General features: G+C 37.9%; 2 protein-coding genes across 4 annotated transcripts in view; one reads left to right on the top strand and one right to left on the bottom strand.

Annotated features, from left to right (window-relative positions):
• The window catches only part of kif18a (kinesin family member 18A), a 69,150-nt gene extending 48,623 nt beyond the window's left edge, over window positions 1-20,527 (bottom strand). Inside the window, exons 1-9 of the mRNA XM_057851097.1 lie at window positions 20,355-20,527; window positions 18,935-19,277; window positions 18,375-18,532; window positions 13,320-13,424; window positions 13,047-13,157; window positions 12,691-12,888; window positions 496-672; window positions 326-400; window positions 144-238 (exon numbers count right to left, since the gene is read on the bottom strand). Coding sequence (XP_057707080.1) covers window positions 144-238; window positions 326-400; window positions 496-672; window positions 12,691-12,888; window positions 13,047-13,157; window positions 13,320-13,424; window positions 18,375-18,532; window positions 18,935-19,247 — 1,232 coding nt within the window. The 5' untranslated portion in view covers window positions 19,248-19,277; window positions 20,355-20,527. The remainder of the gene's footprint in view (window positions 1-143; window positions 239-325; window positions 401-495; window positions 673-12,690; window positions 12,889-13,046; window positions 13,158-13,319; window positions 13,425-18,374; window positions 18,533-18,934; window positions 19,278-20,354) is intronic.
• Window positions 20,528-20,589: 62 nt separating this feature from the next.
• The window catches only part of mettl15 (methyltransferase 15, mitochondrial 12S rRNA N4-cytidine), an 83,315-nt gene continuing 80,359 nt past the window's right edge, over window positions 20,590-23,545 (top strand). For 2 of the 3 annotated variants that reach the window (XM_057847723.1, XM_057847716.1), the window contains exon 1: window positions 20,626-20,671. The gene's annotated coding sequence lies outside the window, so the exon portion shown is untranslated. Of the gene's footprint in view, window positions 20,672-23,545 lie in introns of all 3 variants that reach the window. The other variant, XM_057847706.1, reaches the window with a different exon arrangement.

The raw sequence follows: 23,545 nt of genomic DNA, 5'->3' as shown, positions 1-23,545 counted from the left end.
TTTGGAAGGAAGTGTTCATTAAATTTGGGCTCAAATGAAAGTGAACAAGGTAAAACCCCAGCCACACCAGAATGCATCAGTTAATTCAGTCCAAGATGTAAAATTTTCAGAACATAAAACTTCAGAGATCAGTTAAAAATTACCTTTTGACTTCTGCTTGCTTCTGTGAATGTATTGTGGTCGAGGAAGACATTGCTTTCTCCTCATATTGTTTTAATTTCTGCTTCAACTGTACAATCTTGAATAAATAGAACATTAATTCGTGAGCAGTAATAATATTGTTTGTTGGAAAAAAAAAAAAAAAGCCTTATTTAATGTTGTGTACCTGTTGCCGCTGTTTCTCACAAATGACTGCATACTGGCCAATGTGACTGTCCAGGCTTAGAACATTACTCTTCAGCTGATTAGGCAAATAAAAGAACAATATATGACTTACAAGAGAGTTACTAGCCATGCATCATAACCCATTCACTGACATAACAGATAAACACATACCAAAGATTTGATTTCCTTGGCCCTGTTAGCATATTTCAGAGTGTTGTGTGTGTCATCATATGACTTGGATGAGGGGCTGATGTTGGCAATCATGACAGTTCTGCAGTTGCCTCCCAATGAGTCCTTGAGTATCCGAGTAAGTTTGCTGTCCCTGTATGGTATAAAAGCCTGCTTGCTCTAAAATAAATGGAAATTTTTGACATGAGTTTAAAAGTTGAGATGCTCAAGGATGTTTCAGTTAATGTCTAAACCTCACAAATATTCGACTCTGAATAAGTCTTTTGATATACATAAATAGATCACATTCAGCAAAAACGAAAGACTAAACAAATAAAAAATGATGGGAAGGAAGGTTTTTGCTATCAAAATATCAAATTGAAAACTTCAAAAGTAATCTTTGACTATGACCTGACACGCCAGACAGACAATTCCATATACCCGCCACAGAAATATTTCACGGGTCCATCCGGGAAGTAACAATTGAGACAGTTTTCTTGAGAGAATCGTTGAAAAAAATATACAGCTGCTGATTGGACTATGGCTCTTTTCATCACACTAATCACTGATAAGTTTGATGAAACTTTAAGCCACAAATGAGGTGTTAGTTGGGATAACAGCAAAAACATTGTTTCCCATCGAAAAGGCTTTTAGGGACGTTCTTTGCAAATGATACAAAATGAAGAAAATATGTTAATTTCAGACAAAATTTGGGAAATTGAACTATCTACAAAAAAAACGCTATGCATTTTGCCATAGAATTCAAGCAAATAGTCGCTTCCTAGTCACGTCTGCAGCTCCTGCCTTGGACCTCAGAAGACAGAGCTGGTTGGAAAACTTGGGTTTGTTAAGACGGACCTGCGTGATGAATCAGGCAGGGCAGTCTTGCTCTTGTAAGCCTACTTTGAATACCCAACTGTGAACGAAACATTTTCTTGCAAAAAGTCCACAAACAAGACACCATTAGCAATATTAGTCAGCAGCTGCTCAATGAAAACAATTTTGTCTGTATTAAGGGCATACAACAGCTGTTAGAGTGTCTCGTGATCACACAGGCAGTAGGTTTACAGAAAGTCACATTCAAAGGAACATTTCAAGCTAAAAAAGGACTAAAATACTGTGGATTTCAGTTGCACAACCACTGCACCTGGAAATGGTCTACAACTGGATTCAAAGACTACAGTGAAGAACACACATCAGATCTTTGTAGTTACATACATTCAAAAGAAAGGAAATTGCCTGAAATAACCTAAAACTGGTGAGACTTTTCCAAAATGTACAATTACAATCCAAAAAGTTTACAGGAAATTGAAGCCACATCAATTACTGGCACCGCAACCCCCCCCCCCCCCCCCCATATTTAGTTTCATGTCACTGAATAATATTTTTATGTAAATGTTTGTAAATATCACATATTAAGTCATGGACACCTGCAGCTTTATAGTCAGGTGTGGCGTATACACGGATTTCCTCCCTTAAATGTTGTGAAATTTGGGGGGTGCGGCTTATCGTCAGGTGCGCTTTAAAGTCCAGAAACATGGTACGTTAATTCATTGCAGAATGTAAAATTGCTACTCATTCGTTATTTGTCGACGGATCAGAATGAAATTTGGTAGGTATACGTCTAAAGATTTGTACGCATCAATCCTCAGAGTCTGAGCTTCAATTATTTTGTCTCAGGAACTTAAATTATATTAAATAATTGCACACTATTAATTGTGCAAGCATAACAAATTCTGTGCATATGTAGTATATGGGACAATGTAGAACTCACTGTGAGCAAAATGAAAACACATGCTTCAGTCCACTCGTCTTAGTTACTGAAAGAAACCTACACAAGATGCACAGGAAGGTTGCCTTGATTGTAAACCACAACCTCAGAACTTTGAGAAAGCTGTGATAGCCATTATTTCACTGTGAAGCCCATTGAAAATGGAGTTTCAAAAACCAAAATCGACAGTTATCCAATTGGATCGCTGTTGCCATTTGCTTATCTAAAAAGCTGTGATCTGCCCTTTTGCCCAATATGTACACAGACATGTAATGGGTTCATACTCGGGTCAAAGCAGCTTTCCACAAAATTCAATTTTTTCAGGGTCAAGTAGTTTTTGTGTAATCCTTCTGACAGACGGACGGGCAACAAGCAACATGCACTGGTGAAAACATGATCAAAATGAAAAATGATGAGAATGTGGACTTTACCCAGCCCCATCATCTCTTCCATAAATAGAATGTTAGGAAGAGATGACATTCTGCATTACCTACAGATTACGATTATTTTAGCAACTGACAAACACTTGACAACAGAGAAATAAAAAGTTAAAAGCAACCACTAAAACCCATTCATTTAATAAACGTAATACAAGGTTCCTACAGCTAAAGGCAAGTTAAATAATTTTTCATTTTATTCAGCTTATACCGTTTGAAATGTTTTTTTGTTTTTTTCTACACCAATTCGACAAACAAAAATTGGGGGAGAGAAAAAAAACACATACACCACAGCATGTCAAGTAGTGTGGTCTAGTTAGAGCTAAAACCCACATCCAACTGCATTACATACCTGTAAGTGAGGCCACATCAACAACACAGAGAATGAGGAAGGGACATCAAATAACTGTCAGTTATATTCTAACCACAAAATATGTTTTTGGGGAAAAGACCTGCAAAGCCGAGATTCTTGCTAAACTTCATCATTTTTGAGAGCACCATTGTTTAGTCATGCGTGCGTGAACTCTTGTGAGAACTAACGAGATGGGGCCCCTATCGCTCCCAGAAATCTAACATGGGACAAGTCTTAAAGAAATATTTGTATTTAACATGATAAACAATGTTTGTTCAATTAGATAACTAATCACACTTACGTTTTTACGTTTTTAAGATTTGAAATTTGAAAACCAAGACATTACTGTAGTTGGGTCTCTTAAGTACCTGTTCACAAAAAATTAAATTAAACAACCAAGTGAATTGTTACCCATTTCAAAAGAATCAGTCTAACAAAACTAATTAGCTGCAACTTTTGTTCCAATTCATGGATGGATCACGATGAAACTTGGCAGGCATTTTCCCGATCCTTGGAACTTGATTTTTAATTTTTTTCTATCAGGGCCAATTAATTAACTGCGGGCGTATTGCTGCCTGTAGGTAGGCCTGTCGTGATAACAAATTTTAGTAAGCGATATATTGTCTCATAAATTATTGCCGATATGCGATATTATAGTCAAATTTTTTTAACCAATTCAACCACTAATGTAGCGACAATACAGCCTAATAAAATCTGTTTTCGTTATGCATGTGGTGTGAGAAACGAAGTGTCACCTTTTAACCGCATTTTTGCATTTTGAAGAAGACTGCCAGTGTTTTATAGCAGGCTTAAGTGGTTAGTACTAAAGGTGGGAATCTTTGGGCACATAACCATTCGATTATGATTCAGAGGCTAAGATTCAATTATAAATAGAATATTGATGCACACACCCCCTGTTATTAGCAGCTTTTAATGTTTCGTACAAAAATTGTACAAAAATCATCTCAGGCTTAAATAAACAACTATTTCAGTATCAAGTTAACAGTTCAAAACCGTAAAAAACACTCAAGTCCCCATTCTGTATCAGCAGCTTTAAACTACATTCAGTTCATTTAATGTTGTGAATTAACCGTTAAAGTTGTTAAAATTGCTCCCGTTGTTCCATAATTTTCCCTTCTGTCTACTGTCAACTTGTGAAAGTTTAAAACTGTTTTAAAGACAGATTCAAGTCAAGATTTTGTCGATTTAGGAGTATTTTGGATAAGTTCATTAGGTTCATTTGGAAGGTTCGTTACAACAGCCTTCCAGGGAAGTCTACTGATTAAGATGGCGGCTGTTCACTAACGCCGGCAAGTCTGTCATTTTGCATCTAGTAGAGATGTCCCGATCAGATATTTGGATCGGACGCGGATATGGGCAAAAAAATGCGCATCGGATCGGCTGACATGGAAAAATTCTGATCCAGACTTCCGATCTTTTTTTTTTTTTTTTTTTTTTTTAAAAAAAAATCCGGTCCGGGTTTTCCAGCGCACGATATACATAATCCATTCCAGTTTTTGCTTCGGTTTCCCTAAAATCCGGTCCGCATTTTACGGCACACCTTCAACACACTACATTACCGTCTCCCAATTTACCGAGAGACTTTATCGGTAAAAATGTCAGCTGTGTGGGATCATTTCACCTTAAAGGACGACAAAGACGACGAGGCAGAGTGCAACATATGCCACAATAAAGTCAAGCGTGGTGGTAAAGCTGTAAGAAGTTTTAATACAACCAACCCAATCAAGCATTTAGCGACATACCACCACAAACAATATAAGGAGTATGTTAAGAAAACCGAAGACAAAAAGAAAGGTCCTACGCAACTAACACTGGCAGAAACTTTTGCTATGCGTGACAAACTGGCACTCGACAGTCCCAAAGCCTAGGGAATAACAAGAGTAATTGCCGAAGAATTCATTCTGGATGACGAGCCATTATCTCTCGTGAGTAAAGACGCACCATCCAACACTTTTATGCTGCATTCCAGAGAAGTGGGAAGTCGGATTTATCCCACTCGGATGGTACCAGTTCCGACCTCAAAGCATTCCAAGCAAAAGTAAACAACAAAGATGGCTGATCGCGACAAGGTGTTTTTTATTTTGGCCAGCCAAAGACATTTTGACCTCAAGCGAACCTGCCTTCCTATAAGCGATCAAATAGTAGAGAAAAAACGACGGCTGCGTTATTGCTCACACTGTAAAATGCCCATTTTTAGTTACATCCTTTGCTGATCGTCAATATATAAACATAGCACAACAAAGCTAATTCACTGTATGAGAAAAAAATACATGGCGTCTCAAATAAACTTGATTTACTTCATTATTGTGTTATCATTCAATACGTTTTCTTGAGCGCCATTTTGTCCAGTGACATCAGATTGAAACAACTTGGAAGTCGGGGAAGTTATTTTTTCTCCGACTTCGCGACTTGGACCTCCCAGTTCGAGTGGCGTTCCAATGATATTTTCCTAGTCGGAGCCCAATGATATTTTCCTAGTCGGAGGCCGGAAAAGTCCGACATCATCTTTGTTGTGCTATGATTTTATATTGACGATCAGTAAAGGATGTAACTAAAAAAAGGCAGTTTACAGTGCGGGCTATAACGCAGCCGTCGTTTTTCCTCTACTATTTGATCGCTTATAGGAAGGCAGGTTCGCTGGAGGTCAAAATGTCTTTGGATGGCCAAAATAAAAAAACACCTCATCGCGATCACCCATCATTGTTGTTTACATTTGCTTGGAACGCTTTGAGGTCGGAACTGGTACCATCCGAGTGGGATAAATCAGACTTCCCACTTCTCTGGAATGCAGCATAAACATCCCGCTTGTGTAATAGATATCATATGGATATAGAACTAGATGCAAAATGACGGACTCGACGCCGTTGGCAACACCTGCATTGAAAACTACGTGCGTTAGTAAACAGCCGCCATCTTAAAGCAGGAGACTTCCCTTGTAGGCTGTTGTAGTGAACCTTCCAAGCGAACCTAATTAACTTTTAATCTAAAATACTCCTAAATCGGCAAAATCTTGACTTGAATCCATCTTCAAAACAGTTTTAAAACTTTCACATGTCAAAAGTAGACAAAGGGGAATTATTGAATAACGGGAGCAATTTTAACAACTTTAACGGTTAATTCACAACATTAAATTAATTGAATGTAGATTAAAGCTGCTGATACAGAATGGGGACTTGAGTATTTTATTTACTTTTTTAAAATGTTAACTTGATACTGAAATAGTTGTTTATTTAAACCTGAGAGGCTTTTTATACAATTTTTGTAACTAATGCACGAAACATTAAAAGCATCTAATAGCTTGGGAAGTTCGAGGGATTTTCCACTGACAGTTTACAATATTATTTGCACGTTTTACTGACTGACTATGCCATTTCTGTTTGTTATTTAGAATGTTTTGTGTTTGTCACTGAATAAACAGGTCAGTTTCTTGTTACCAACCATTGTGTGTTATTCAAACTCACCTTGTTATCAAGAGTACTAAAACCCTTTTCAACATGAGTCTGACAACTAATTAAGGAGGCTAAATAACTTTAAACTTTAACAGATGCTCAGATAGGCCGGTATCGGTATCGGCCAGTATCGGAAGTGCAAAACAATATCGGTATCGGAGCGGAAGTGCAAAAACCTGGATCGGGACATCCCTAGCATCTAGTTTTCTATACATGCTTTGCTAACGCCGCCGAGTCTGGCATTTTGCATCTAGTTCTTTATACATGTGATAGTACTTTGTAGCAGGCTGTCGGCAGCAGTCAGGAATTATTATTATTATTATTATTTTTTTTTTTTAATCTAGCGGCAGAGCCGTGAGTTGCGCATTGTCATTACCCGGGTAATGACAAGCATGAAGTTTGCTCTCGGTCCGTTCCTCATTGTGTCCCGAAGATTGAGCTGTGTGTTTTAATTCTGCTCTACTTGACATATTTCAATAATCTTAATTTGGATGTTTGTGAATCGTTCTCGAATCTTCCACGGCCAAATTGCGATTAATCTAAGAAACGGAAATTTCGCACACCTCTAGTTAGTACATTGTCTTTTTTCCATTAGCCTCACTGTAGCAACGTTTTACAATGTTTAATATAGATGTGTTTCCTTATTTTGTATGCCTGACCTTTCATGTTACGGCGTTTTGATGATCAATAATCATCGGCGAAAGGAACTAGAGTCTCATATGCAATCACGACGCACGCATGAATGTATGCACGGACGCGGCGATAAATCGCAGCCAGGAAAATTACCGCCCTCCTTTTAATTTACCGTGTGATGAATTAATTTATTGCTTATTGCGACAGGCTTACCTTGAGGTTAGGAGTTAGCCACCATCTTTAACCTTTCTTCTTTTGTCTGTTCTCATGCACATTGATTCTATATATTATACACTTAACATAGTTTTGTAGTTGCTCAATTTATTGTCAAACCAGTTTTAAATGAAGGCAAAACTTAATATCCTTTCAGTGTGTCTGTGTCAACAGCAGTGGACAAAAGCGGGACTGTTTTTAGGCTGTATTGGCTGAGTGAAAATTGTGTTGGTTCGTTCCACTAAAGTGGATCTACATAACCTCTGCATTGTAATTTACATACGTTGCTAATTAGTACCCCAAAAAAAGTTCTACTCACGGTTTCCAGTCATTTTTTAGTAATTAGCGTTTTTATGTCGGTCTTTTTTTCCCCCGTGGCGCAGTGATATTGATACGGCGGAGTCGTATCGTCAGTGTGTGAAGCCATTTTAGGTCATGTGCACCAATAGGAGACGAGGATTGTTGCTATGGGTTTGGAAAACAAACAACATGGCGGCGACCATGTCAAACTACGACACGAGCGAAGATGAACAAAAGATAAGAAAACCGCATTCGAAATTTAGTCAAAAGGCATCGAAACGATGCTATATGCATCTCTCAACTGTCCAAGGGCGAAAAAGGGCAGGAATTTGGAAAAAACGTGCAGAGCCGCGTGGTTGCGTCAGACAATGGCTTTATCCCCAGGGTCCGTCGAAGGATATTGCTGAAAATGCGTCAACTGGGATTTTTAACGACATTCACTACAGGTAAGCCACACGCACGCCTTTGCTACAAGGTTAATTGTTATTAACCTATGCTCACAAAAATCTTATTTAAACTAGTGTTGTAACGTTGCCATTTTTTAGCCCAGATATCAATACTACTTTGTTATAAAATGTATGTACAGTGTATAGAAAGTGAATCCAGTAGAACTTTTTATTGCATACCTGTTATGGGTGACGATGGTTAAATAAACCTTCTGGCTCAAGAACATCAAGCTGTAGTCAATAAAAGCCCTGATACTGACGTGGCAGTGATTGCTGTAAGTCTGCAGATAGATTTACAGTGTAAATTGCATTTTTTCACAGGAGGAGGCAACAGAACGAGGACTGACGTCTCTGAGGTCTCTGCAGCTCCTGGCACTAGTGTGTGTTTAGCACTCATTGGCATCCATACATTCACAGGTTGTGACTCTGCTTGTGCCTTTCATGGCAAAGGGGGAAAAAAAAATATTTTGCACGTCATAAAAAAAAGAGTACCTGACTGGGTTTGCAAAGCTGGGCAGCAGTTTTAAACTTGACCTACAAACATTTAACACGTTGTGGAAATACGTGTGCCACCCGTTTGGCCAGTTATATTCCAAAAATGATGCCAAATGCAGATTTTTCTGTATGGCCTCGTCAATCTTGCCAGAACATTCTATTCCCCCAAAAACTGATGCTCTGTACCAACATTGCAGGACAGCAAACTATCAAGCAGCAATCATGAAACGTTGTCTGACAGGTAAAATGTGTGCCCCTTCACCCATTGGGAATGGGTGGGACATTGAGGATGGGCAGTTGGCAGTGACATGGATGACTAAAAATCCTGCCCCTGATACTGTTTTGCAAGTAGTCAACTGTAGTTGAAAGGCAACCAATTGTGACACGGGAAGATGTTCCCATATGTCTGCAAAACTTTCTTGTACTGATTTATATTGGTGCCAAGCATGCGAGAATGTTTCCAAAGAAACAGAAGACACTTGGATGGGCTGATGACTTTGATGAAAGCGATTTTGAGGAGTAATGTTGTCATGTACAGTTTTACTATTTTTTATTTCTATATATATATTTTTTAAATTCGTTTTTCAATATTTGTATGTGTATTTTTATAGTATGAGACACTTCCATGTTTAAATAAATGTTGTGTACCAACAGTACCATACTTGAATGATTCCAACCTTTTGTGTATATACAGTGTGATTAAATAAGGCTGTGCCAAAACCGTAATGCCATGTCAAAAACAAAAAACATAAAAAAAAAAAAAAATAAAAAATAAAAAAAAAACTCCACCTTGGACAGATGTAGGAAGTAACTATGTTCAATTTCATGTTTTCATAGTATTCAAATATGGCCATCACCAGCAGCGTGGACAACATTCAAGTTGACATGAGAATTCCTCCCTCCCGCGTTGATATAGTCTGTTATTCGATCTTTCATGTCATCAATATTTGCTGGAAGTGGTGGAACATACACTTAGTGTATGACATACGTTATGTGCCATAAAGATGGATAATGAACTTTGTCTTTAACATACCAACACGTCCAGCAAGTACTGATGATGTGAAATATCGAACAACAGTTGCAATCAAGACAATAACTGCGACATGCACAAGTTTGAGAGGAATTCTCATCGTGGCTTGATTTTGTCCGTGCTGCTGGGTGTGCTCACATTTGAGCACTTGTGAAACATGAAATAAAACTTGGAAGTTATCTTCAACACGTGTCCATCACTTCTTTTGTGATGTCTTTTATTTTTTAAGTATCACCTTATGATTTTGGCACATTATTTTTTGATCACCCTATAATTTTTTGTCTTATTCCATTTTTGCCATGATTCACATTTAGGAGTGTGTGGTAGCAATTCGGTTGATTTTCAGCCATTTATGATCATGGTGTGCATTTTTTATTTTATATATTTCATTGCATAGTAGGTTGTGATATTTTTAATATATGATACATAAGCCTTTAGCTTAATTCAATATATATTTCATTGTGCTGGGTGCAAATCATTAATGTTGAAGTGTTTCCTTCAAGAAATTAGCTACATTTGCATTTGATTTCATTTCATTTGATTTCATTTACATGAATTCACCTATGTGTATACTAAGGCACCAATACTTGTTTCAAATGTTTGGAAGATGTGTTTATGACATTTGCTAAAGATTTTGTGTTGCCAGAATTAATATAACACTTAAAACAAGCAAAAACAGCAACACTAGATCTGTATTTTTGTGTATTCACATCAAAATACATTTCTGGCTGGTGACTAAGTTAGAAGGGTATTGGCTTAGAAAAAATGCTTTGAACGCCTAGATCCAGCGTAGTGGAATGAAATCCATTTTCTAAGCACTTTTTCCATGGTCCCAATAAAGCCATATTTCCACAAGATTGTCCATTCGCAGCAGATCCTGGTCAACTCTAATCTTTTAATGGACGACGGTCCCATAGAAGAAGTTGTAGCTGTCAGTGAAGGGTGTTTCAGTTCTGAAAAACACGCACACACACATAAACCATGTGTGAACTGTTTCATGTATATCATATTTACATAATCTTCCAATTCAAATTATCTAGGCTTGTCTATTCTGCCATTTTTTCCTGAATAATATTATCAAATAGGTTTTTGGAACTACAGTTTAAACAAACTAAATGCTATGAAAAACCTATGTTATCTGTCAAGCTAAACTTTTTGCTCAAAGTTAACAATCTAACATCATAATAATGACCGCTACAGCCCAGAACTCACATTGCAAGTCTTAACTTCATATGTGATCTGACCAGAAGCCCCCCAACTCCCATAGTTATTCACAACAAAAGGCGTGTGTGTGGCTTACCTGGAGTCAATGTCGTTAAAAATCCCAGTCGACGCATTTTCAGCAGGATCCTTCGACGGAGCCTGGAGAGAAAGCCATTGTCTGACGTAGCCACGAAGGCTTAGCAAGTTGCATGCCGTTTCGGCCAAATTCCTGCCCTTTTTCGCCCTTGGACAGATGAGAGATGCATATAGCATCGTTTCCATGCCCTTTGACTACATTTCGAATGCGGTTTTCTTATCTTTTGTTCATCTTCGCTCGTGTCGTAGCTTGACACGGTCGCCGCCATGTTGTTTGTTTTCCAAACCCATCGCAACAATCCTCGTCTCCTATTGGTGCACGTGACCTAAAATGGCTTCACACACTGACGATACGACTCCGCCGTATCAATATCACTGCGCCACGGGGAAAAAAAAGACCGACACAAAAACGCTAATTACTAAAAAATGACTGGAAACCGTGAGTAGAATTTTTTTTTTGGTACTAGTTAGCAACGTATGTATATTATAATGCAGCGGTCATGTAGATCCATTTCAGTGGAACGAAATCTATTTTCTAAGCACTTTTTCCATGGTGCCAATACAGCCTATTTGCTCAAGGGAAGACCGCAATTCCCATGAGGACCTGCACAAGTGTCATAAACGTGGTACATTTTTGTTTAGTTGATTAGACGAGCACACGATTGCTCACAACTGTCGAGATTTGTTTACTTCCTCCATCAGCCTTTGAACGAAATAACCCGATTGCTCAGATGTCCGAAATGCACCATTTATGGCAGGGGCCCACAAACTATTCCACACTGGGCTGCAGTGGGTCACCTGATTGTAGTCAGGTGCTGCTTGTTTTAGCAGAAACCTCATTGGTTACACCAGGGGTCAGCAAACCGCGGCTCCGTAGCTGCATGTGGCCCTTTGATCCCTCTGGTACGGCTTAGTTTTAAAAATAAAACACAAGCATAGTATTTGATTAAAAATATTTTAAAATTTTGTGGTGCTTTTGATATTTTACAAAGGAATTTAGATTCACTCTAGTGAGCAGAACAAGTCAGGCTCACTTTCTTTGTAAGCAGAACACACACACGCAGGTCAATTCACCAACTATGTAAAGTTATGGTGTGCACTTCCGAGTGACCACCATGATTTTACATAGTTTGATGTTTACATAGTTTGATAATGCCCTGCGTTAGTGTTCTCTGAATAATGGTGTAATGGTGTTTAAAAGTGATCCTGACTGGTTCCCGACCCCTGGGCAACATCTTAATTTGAGATGGCAAAAACTGTATACGGCTCCCAGTGTTGTTTTTTCCCATGGAAACCAGGTCGAAATGGCTCTTTATATGTGGAAGGTTGCTGACCCATGGGTTAAACGGTCTGTGCTCGATCGGTAGGAACAAAAACAAGGACCCATAGCGGCTCTTGAGGACTGGTTCGGACCTGATTCATAGACTCCACAAAGTTAAGTTGAAAACATGCCCCCTTGTCATTATACCGCAGGAGACAGGGACAGATGGGGCATAAATAAAAGCCAATTAGCGGTATAGGCGAGGCCAACAAGGTTTTGCCTAGTCCTGTTTTTTTTCCCAGTCGATGGGATTCTAAAGGCATGTTGGCAAGGAAGCAAATTTCAGGTTTAATGTGAAGATAAATTTCACATGTATTTTCTATCCATTAATTCCTTGCTTTCCACTGATTAACTTCACGTGGTAAGAAACACTATACTTTCCACAATTGCAACAAATGGTATAGAGTTTCAAACTAGATCATTTAACTTACCTTGGGATTGGCGAGGGCATTTATTACATTCCCTAGGGCAAGGAGTGAGCGGTTTATGTTAGCACCTTCACGGAAGCGCTGCCCTTTGGCATTGGTAGCACTGGCTCTTTCTGAACCAGCCAGGTCAATTAGGCTCATTTTGGCAACACATGCATTGGGATTCAGGCCAGCACCTCTGTCCTGCTGTCGCAAATATATCTGGGGAAAAAAATGCAACACACTCATTACAGGGCATCAATGTGTTAAGGGTTTTATGACATTGTAACACTTTTAATTAAGTAGTTATCTCCATTTGAAATGTGACTTATTACAATTTTAGTTTGATTACATTTATCTTCTAATACAATGAAAAATACCTGGAACACAGCATGTGATCTGGAGGACGTCGCATTCATATCTGTAGGGTGTTGTGTCCTGTTTCGATTGCCACAATCCAAAGCCTGGAGTATGTTCTCGGCAGATTTTGGCTATCCAAAGAAGATATAATTCATGGGGTGTGTCCGGTACTGTATACACAAACTAAATTTCCAATTGATAGATCCAAATTGTTATTTCCCATATCCTTTAAATTGGTTATACAGGCCGTTGAGATACTGAGATAGTGTTCACAAAATAATGTAGCTACTAACCTCATGCAGCGTAAGGCCTTGAACCACCACACCTTTGACACGGTCTTCTCTTACTGCAAGAGGGCCTGCATTTGCCAGCAAATCCCTAATCTGTTCATTATAAACCTGTCGTTTAAGGAAAAATATTTTAGTAGATACAGCCAAGTAAACATTGCAAGAGTTTGTAATTAATTGTAAACATCTGCTTTTACATAGGAAAATAATTACATTTGACCCATTTTCTGACATGTGACTGACCAAACTAGTAACTAATATCCATCAATTTGTTTATTTCATTGTATGAAATCTCAATTTGAAATGATATCCAGATTTTAAATCAAAGCCTGTAAAAGGTCTATAGCTTAAAACATCAAATACGTAGATTCCAAAGGGGCTTTACAGGCACAGAGGAAATATAAAATATTAAAGAAATACTGTACATTAAAGCAAATAAGTAAATATCAGAAATGAAATGGAATTATTAGAGCAATTCATGCAATGAATGATGACTTTGCCTGTGTGAAACCCTTTCCAAGAAAACATAATTTTAAAATCTGATTACCGTATTTTTCGGACTATAAGTAATTTTTTTCTCTCCGTTTGTATTAGAGCCGTCCTGAGTAGTCGAGGATGTTGATGGTGTAAAGAGTTAAAAAAAAATATATATTTACATACAGTACATACAGTATATTATGCGTGGCAAGTTGATAATGGCGGGCGCTCGGGATGCAAGCGGGGAAAGTGGCACAAAGCCCAAAAAGCAAACCAGAGTGGCCAAAGCATGGACTTATTATAACAAAACAAAGGACGATGTCCCGGTCGTGTGCCGTCTCTGCAATGCCCACCTTGCATACCATGGCAGCACGTCGGCCATGAATGAACACCTAAAGCGCTGTCACCCAGGTGTCATTTTGGAAGACGACAGGAGACAACAAGCTGGCGAATGGTAAGTCCATATAATGACATTTTTTTAAATTAAAGTTACCTTTATGTGTGTCGTACAACGGAGTACTAGGGCCAAATAAATAATCATAAAAAAATAAAAAATAAATGAGATTAAAGTCATACTATTGCTACGAGGAAAAAAAAACAGATTAAAGTCATACTATTGCTATGAGGAAAAAAAAAACATTCGTATTATTACGTACGGGTAATATAGCTGTATGCTGCTAGGTAATTTGCAAAGTGCGTTGCCGCCTCCGTTAAAATCAACAATACTGAAGGCTTGTGTTTTAAAATCAGCTTTACAAATATCATTATTTTGCCTCGTCTACAGTGGGGTAAAAAAAAAAAGTATTTAGTCGGCAACCAATTGTGCAGGTTCTCCCAATTAAAAAGATGAAAGGCCTGCAATTGTCCTCATACGTATACCTCAACTATGACAGACAGAATGAGATAAATAATCCAGAAAAATCAATTTGTCCTATTTTTGAAGAATTCTTTTGTAAATTATGGTGGAAAATAAGTATTTGGTCTCCTACAAACAAGCAAAATTTCTGGCTCTCAGAGAGCTGTGACTTAAGAGGCTCATCTATCCTCTCCACTCATTACCTTTATTAATGGCACGTGTTTGAACTCATTCTCAGTACAAAAGACACCAGTCTACAACCTCAAACAGTCACATTCCAAACTCCACTATGGCCAAGACCGAAGTTTGTAGACCTGTACCTGGATGGGAAGACTGAGTCTTCAATAGGTTAGCAGCTTGGTGTGAAGAAAAACTGTGGGAACAATTATTAGAAAATATACAAGACCACTGATAATCTCCCTCGATCTGGGGCTCAATGCAAGATCTCACCTTGTGGAGTCACACAAGAACAGTGTGCAAAATTCCCAGAACCCTACGCCACTAAGGACTGAAATCCCACAGTGCCAGACATGTCCCCCTGATTAAGTCAGTATACGTCCAGGCCCATCTGAAGTTTGCTAGAGAGCATTTGGATGATTCAGAAGAGGACAGCGAGAATGTCATATGGTCAGATGAAACTAACTTTTTGCTGGAAACAAAACTTCTTGTGCTTGGAGGAGAAAGAATGCTGAATTGTATCCAAAGAACATCATATCTACTGTGAATCAGTGGGGTGGAAACTAAGCTTGAGAACGATAAACCGATACGACCGGATATCCGGTTTTCCAGGTGAGAGATACAGATGTATCGATAGTAAAGTTACCATTCAACAGTAATTAGCCATTAAATATTCAATGAACCGATAGTAGAGATAGAATTCGGCTATCGCGAGCACAAGAATCGGCTTCTAATGCCTAGTTCAATGCATTGCTTATAATGATAATTTAGCTTTTACTTCACATGCTGCGCTTGTGTGTTTCAGTGGATGACGCGCACTTGTCATTCAGTGAATGACACAAGTGCGCGTCATTCATCACACAGCGCACACTTAGATCAAGACCGCACGCATGATATAATATGGACAAACACTGCTCACAGAAGTGGTTGCCTCAACTTCTCATGCATTTCGGTAGAACCGCTACTAGTCGCCGTCATTACCGGATCGTCACGGGCGTGTCATGACAATGCGAGAGCTAACGAAACCACTGTAACACACGCTCTGTAGCAATTTCTTCACAGCCCAAAACGAAACTAGTAGTGGCAACGAAGCAACATGCTAAAACAATGGACAGTGTGATCACCGACGGCAGCGACGTGCTGTGATTGATTTTCAACGCACCCAGGAAAACAAAAGTCGGACTTTGAAGTGATGAAGGCAGCCAGATCTGTTCGCATGGGACAGAGCTTGTGTGAAGTGTGGAGCGGTACAGAAATCGTGAGTTTTAACCCTGAAAAATAACCCACTACAATGCTGGAAAGGGCAGCATATTGTTTCCACGAAACGCAGTCTACTTAAACATGAACATGTGGATTAGTTGATCTTCCTCAAGAAAAATCTGCCCTTCAAAAAAGATATGGACAGTGATGAGCAATAAAAAATGAGGAAGCACAGCCATAAGTGACTGACTTTGCTGTGTATTAGGTTAAAGTAATGATTATTGACCTGTCTAAAATGCCATGTTTTTATTCCCCCAATTATACCAGTCGTAAAGCATTATTTATTATTTATTTATGATAACACTAGCAGGTTTAATTCTTTTTTTTCAAGAGCTGCTGCATATAATTAATATTTTTTGTTTGTAAGATGTTTACGTTAAACGTTTGCACTTAAATTACTTACCTCTTGTGTTAAAAACACCAGGAAATACTGTAATTGAATTACTGCACTTTATTGTTGTCTGTGACTGAAGTTTTATTGTATTATCAATCCAATCCAACAAAATGATGGTCATATAGTAAGCCTTATTTTTTTCTCAAAAAAATAAAATAAAAATAAAATAAAACATAACATTGGTATAAAATTTTGTTGTTTAATTTTGCTATTAAAAAATGTGGTCTTTTTTATATTTTTAAAATACTGCACGAACACACACAACAAATGTTTACTATCGTATCGTTTTCACTCTGTATCGAACCGTATCGTTCTTAAACTATATCGAATCGCTCGTCCTTAAAAATGTATCGTTTTTTAATCGAATCGTTACCTATGTATCTAGATACATATCGAATCGGCCTCATGCCAGAGATTCCCAACCCCAGTGGAAACATCATGCTTTATGGCTGTTTTTCAGCAAAGGGACCTGGATGCCCGATCTGTGTAAAGGAAAAGATGAATGGGACAAGGTATCGTGAGTTTTTGAGTGAAAACCTTCCATCAGCAAGGGCATTGAAGATATAACGTGGCTGGGTCTTTCAGCATGTCAATGATCCCAAACACACTGCCTAGGAAACAAGGAGTGGCTTCGTAAGAAGCGATTCAAGGTCCTACAGGGGCCTAGCCAATCTCCAGATCTCAACTCCATATATAATCTTTGGAGGGAGTTGAAAGTCTGTGTTGCCAAACACCAGCCGCAAAATATCACTGCTCTTAAGGAGATCTGCATGTAGGAATGGACCGAAATACCAGCAACAGTGTGTGAAAACCTTGTGAAGACTGGCAGAAAATGTTTTGACCTCTGTCATTGCCAACAAAAGGAACATAACAAAGTATTCATATGAAATTTTGTTCTTAACCAAATACTTATTTTCCACCACAATTTGCAAATATATATATATTTTAAAAATCAGACAAAGTGATTTTCTGGATTTTTCCCCCCCTCATTTTGCCTCTCATGGCTGAGGTATACCTATGAGGAAAATTACAGGCCCTGCTCATCTTTTTAAGTGGGAGACCTTGCACAGTTGGTGTCTGACTTAATACTTTTTTTGCCCCAGTGTGCATCAAATTATAATCAAGGGAATGATTTATACTAATGCTTTGTCATAGCTTCTAGTTAAGGTACATGTACGTAAAGTACGTAGCTGCTCACAGCTACATTACTTTGTTCATAAAATAAACAAAAAAAAAAAACACCACCACCACCACCACCACATATTTACTTTTAGGTATTGGATCAGTATCAGCAGGTTCTCAAAATCAGGTGACTTGGACTCGAGGGCAAAAATATGCGATTGGTACATCCCTTATTCATTTATTTATTTTTACTGATTTACATAAATATCAGATTAAATGTGTTTAATAAATGGGAACAAATATTCATGTTGTGGTGTATTTGATTCAGTCAATCACTGAAATCTATCAAAATAATAAAAAACAAAAAGCTGTGAGAAAAAAAAAAATGTAATTAAGTACAAAGTTGCCAATTATATTTTTTCCCCCAAGTCAACTCACACCCGTAGTAATACTCAATTAAACAAAACATTTTAAAATTCTCAGTTGTAGCAGTCCCAATATAAAATGAGCAACATTATCTTCCATTGCATAAAATAAAGTCACACCTCAAAGACTACTCTCCTTTAGTTGCCTATTGTTTTTTGTCTTAAACATATTTATCTTGTGTTTTCTTAATCATATAAAATATACAACACATTAAATAAATATCATAAATTAATATTTGATGCTACCATAAAATGTTACCTTAAAAAAAATTACCACCACCACCTTCTGAACCATCTGACCAGGTTTTGCACGATAGTAATAGGACAAAGAAGGGGGATAGGTGGCTCACCTCAAGATAGGAGAAGGCAACAGAAAATTCTTTATCTTCCTTGGCATCGTCCATGCGCTTAAAAAGATCTTTCAAAGTGCGGTACATTACTCCTGGGTCATTCGGTGTTCCTAACATTGTATGTGTTTTGCCTGCTCCAGTTGCACCATAGGCAAAAACTAAAACATGAAAGGAAAAAAAGAACTTAAAATATGTCCAATAACTGTTTGGTTTTTTAATGTGATGGACAGATGTCCAACTGCAGATGAATTTCCCCCCCAAAAATGCAAATGTTCCGACAGGCTTTGATCAAAACTTCGCCAAAATTGACAAGCTTGCTTACATCAAGATAGGCGGCACCCCTTCCATCAAATCATGAAGTGAAACTTTAAGTATTTATTGGGACATCATACAATGTATTTCAGTGGACATGTAGGTTTTCTAAGCAAATTTGAAAGTAAAATAGCAGTAATCATTTACTAATGACGAGAAACTGTGAGGATAAATGATGGCAATTATTAATTAAGCCTATGATATTTCAAATTTAAGAAAAATGAATTTTGTAGATTGTGGCCTGTTACCTGTGCAGTTAAACCCATTCATGACACCATCCAGCACTCCTTTAGTGGTGTTCTCAAATACATCATCTTGAGTGGACTCCTCCCCAAAGACATGATCAAAAACAAATTTAAGGTCTTTGTTGGTCTTCTTGTTGAGATTTCTATTCTGAGGTCTTCGGGAACCAAAACAAGGTACGTCTTCTTTTGGATCAAATATCAACATGTGGTTATCAACAACTTTGACCACGTTGTGAACATTTTCATTCCTTTCTTTCTCATTGGTCGGTCTCACCCGAACAACCACCTTCACGTGGCTGCAAACATCACTTGCCATTGTGTTTCCTCACTGGTGACTAAAAGGTTACTGCAATGGGGAAAAAAAGTGGTAAGTCTTTGCAAAAGCCCCGAGGGAAACAGTGGACCAGGCTTTTGCATGTTGCTGCAATGAGAGTGGGGCTGCACAATTTTGACAAGAACAACAACAAAAAAGTAATTGCAATTTTTCCTTACAAATAGTGCAATTTTTACATTTCATACTTATAAATACATAAAACCAGGATTCAAAGGACTTGCATAAATCATGTTGAAAAACATGAAACTACATGAAGGGGCATGGCTCCAATGTGACAGGGATGCACTTTGGCTTGTGGCACAATACAGTTCTACACTGCTGATGCCTCAAAGCATCACAGAAGCTCAGGTGTATTACAAGGATGTACTGTACTTTTCTTGTAGTTTTCTTTACAGACCTACAACACATTGTGAATGGTGAAATTGCAATTGGTCTCAGGTATTTGCCAATTCACATTCATCTTGCTTTAGTTTTTGATTTGATTCAACAAAATAACTTCTGCTTCAATAAAATCACGTGTTTTTGTTGCTTCAAAAATACTTTTTTCCCTCGGATTTATTTCTTGACTATATATTTATATATAAATGAAACAAAGTTTTGGACAACTTGACATCACTTCCACTGTTGTCATTGGTCAATACTACTACTCCATGCTAAGAAATCCTGCATCTGCTAGTTTCTGTAGAGCAAGACTAGTAAAAAAATAACAAGAAATCCAGTAAAGTTCTGGATACGTTTTGTTTCCCCCAAAGGTGGCTGATCAAAAACGGTTGTTAACTCTGGGTGTCTCTACGAATGACTAAACGTTACTACTTCACGTCAAGTTAGTCAAAAATCGCAATAGATTGAGAAAATTACTACATTTGACCAAAGTAGACAAGTAGATTGTGGGCGACTTATGACTTCGATGATCATGTGGCACCTTTCTTCAATGTAGTACTAAATATGTAGCATACACTGTGGCATTTAAAAAACAAAAGATCTTTGACACAAGTGTTCGGCCGGAACAACGGTCATGGTAAATGAAGCTAAGCTAACGTTATAAACAAATAGCGAAAAAACACACAGGACCAATTCTCAATTACTTACCTATCGTTTGTAAGAGCACACTTTCATTTCGTCACGACAGCAATATTTATGAAATATCCAAACAATGCTTGCATTCTGAAATCAACCAGCCCGAGCTCGGACGAAGATTAACATCACCGTTAAAGCAAGCGCCGAAATTTTTAAAAGCAAGCACTCTTCCTTGGTGGATTCAGATTGGGTGTGAAGCGTTGGTCAATGGGCGGAGTTTGGTGACGTAACATACTGCCCTGTGGTGGGTGGAGCAACGCATTAGCTTCTAGTAAATTAGATACTCTACTGTTCGCCTCGCTAAATATATGGAAACGGATTAAATTGAAGTAAGTCTGTTATGTTCTCATCACGGCTGCTGTAATGGTTGAGGATGTGTTCACCGTGTGCTGCCATGCAGTTGAAACACGCAGGAAGAGTCAGATGTTGACAACAGGCTTATATTTAAGCTAAATCTGGATCTCGTAACCACACGTGTTGTGAACCAACTGTAGTTTATAGTGCTGAAGCTTCCAAGTATACAATGCAACACTATTTATACTGCAATTTTTACGACATCAAAATTGTAGCATTGTTTTTAGCATGTTTTCTGTTTTGAGCAACGTAGTGTGCTAACTTGCTTGATCATGAACATGACCACTACAAAATCATTTCGCCCGAAAAGTACAACCGATCCTCACTTGTCATTTATATTGAGAAGCCCTGCAAGTTAGTTAGTTCAACAACGCTTATTTGGGACACACAGAGCCGATGATGACATACAGTGTGTGTGTCAACCAGAGGTTTCAAACTCAATTTAGTGCTACCTCGTGGTCATGTGACCTATATATTATAGGGATAGGCGGAGTTTGACTTTTGGGGCAGGGGAGCACACTATGTTGATGAATGAATGAGAATATTTATAATAATAAAGTTGAAAATGAGCGTTTTTTGTTTCCCACCATTCTTGAGGGGAATTCTAAAATCAGGCTGCTTAGGTTATACTTTTCGCCAAGATCGTCATCCATTGAATATGGTACGCCCACCGGTGTCATGCCAATGTAGTTACCCCAGACTGGGTGGAGCCACTGCACTGCACTGAATTGCTTGGTTTCAGTGTTTTGGTGATGTAGTTATCTACGAGGTTTTAAAACATGGCACATCCATCCAAAAAAAAAAAAAAAAAAAAAAAAAAAGAGTTTTTTTTCTGTCGTCTACCGTAACATATGACAAATGTTAAATAAAGGCAATGTTTCAATGTTTTACTTGTAGGATGACCTATAACTGTTCTTACTGTAATTTAAGTCCTGTATGGAGTTTCTCCAGTTTAGTAAACGTCAGTGTCCAAAATATATAACTGTGGTTCTTTTCTGGTTTTAATTAATTGTTTAGGTCGACAACCTTCATAACTAACGCGTGTGTGTGCGCTCCCGCAGCCAGGGGACACAATTTTTTACATTGGCAAGACACCGGTGGTGGCTCTGTTGTACAATTAGTGTCTTTAATGGGGCAAATTGAAACTCCGCTCACCATTTTGACGGTGGTCTCTAGCGTTTCATGGTCCACATTTTCAATCTTTGGTTCTTGCTCAGTAGTTGTTGTTGCTTTTGAAAGCTTAGGTTTGAAAAAAAAAACATCTTTCCTTTTTGGTCCTCGGGTGATTTTGGCTAAGCAAAGCAAAATAATTTTGACCCATTATAAAAATATCTTTTTTTGTTCATTTCATTCATGTATGTTTTTTATTTTATTGCTTTACAACGTTCATATACAATATTTCACCAGAAAATTCTTAACTGTAAAAAACATATACTGTATAGGAAAGTCAATAACATGCAATGACACTTTTCGGCCACCAGGGGGGGCCTGGCCCCCCCTGAAAATCCGGTTATGATTATAGGTCCGATAATAGGAATTATGATGTCATCCCAATAACTCCAATAACATTATTAATTGGCCTGATAATTTTTAACATTTTTAGCACTCTGTCGGTGGATTGGGATGTGTGCGTTTGTTTCCACCCCTGTTTTGCCAGTATGCAAAGTTTTGTTACTGTTGTAGAGGCGGTATTCTTCCATCGATAAGTGATAAACCCAAGGACATAGGTTTGGTCTCAACATCCGTAGGGACGATATAACAGCATAAACTGCATGTACAGTTTTTGCTGAGGACGGGACATCAATAAGACCAAATAGATTACTGAACGGGGGACGGAGCCATATTTCTCACGCATCTGAACCTAATTAATTGATAGGGGAAATGATCAAAGCAAAATAAATCTGTATTGACTTATACTAACTTTTATGTAAATTTGGTTTACGTGATACAACGTTCGATTCAAACCTTTGTTTTTCAAAAACTGCTAAACAAACATTTTAAAGGAAAGTCCCTTTATTAAAAAAATATAGGATAGCTACCTAAGAATGAGTCCACTTTTGGGGGACCTAGACTCAAACTAAAGCATTTGAAAGACTGATCTACATCTAAGGCATCCAAAGTACTCTCATGAAATTTTAATGTGTGAAATAACTATTTTACCTCCTAACTTATTTTTGGTGCAAATAATTAAAAGTAGATTTGGAAAATATTCAAATTTGCAAAGTTACGTTCTAATCATTAGCAATCTGAAACTTCAAAACAAAACTTTGTGGAATTTAAACAATATAATATACACTAATTTATTGTACCTATGCAAATTGTGGATCATAGCAGTTTATGTACTCTATGAGCCTTTCATAAATCAATTTATGATCTAGAAATACATTTAGTTACATGAATTTAAACTGACTCAACGCACCAGACTACGTAAACAAGGATGAACAAGATGGGAGAGGAGGTGTCCCCCTGCCTTGTGCAAATGTATAAAGAAAAAAAAAATGCTTGAACGTTGTGGCAGGCAGTGTATGAAAAAAACGGTATCACCCAACTAACCTCTTTTGAATTGAAGCAGTTGACTGATAATTTGGAATGTTCAATCTCTTAAAAACACCTCCACGTGAGGTGTTCATTGGAACGATATCAAGTGCAAAGGTGGCAAATCCTTTTATAAGAACTAGGCATATTATTTGCTTATTTTTTTATTTCCGTATTATTTTTTGCTGTCTTTGAATAGATGAAGCAATATGCCCTCCATGTACAGTTGTGGTCAAAAGTTTACATACACTTGTGAGGAACATAATGTCATGGCTCTCTTGAGTTTCCAGTTATTTCTACAACTCAGATTTTTC

This window comes from Corythoichthys intestinalis, chromosome 1 (assembly GCF_030265065.1).
Source record: "Corythoichthys intestinalis isolate RoL2023-P3 chromosome 1, ASM3026506v1, whole genome shotgun sequence".
Lineage (NCBI taxonomy): Eukaryota > Metazoa > Chordata > Actinopteri > Syngnathiformes > Syngnathidae > Corythoichthys > Corythoichthys intestinalis.
The sequence above is the reverse complement of the archived record's forward strand: the minus strand, read 5'-3'. Positions and strand labels throughout refer to the sequence as shown.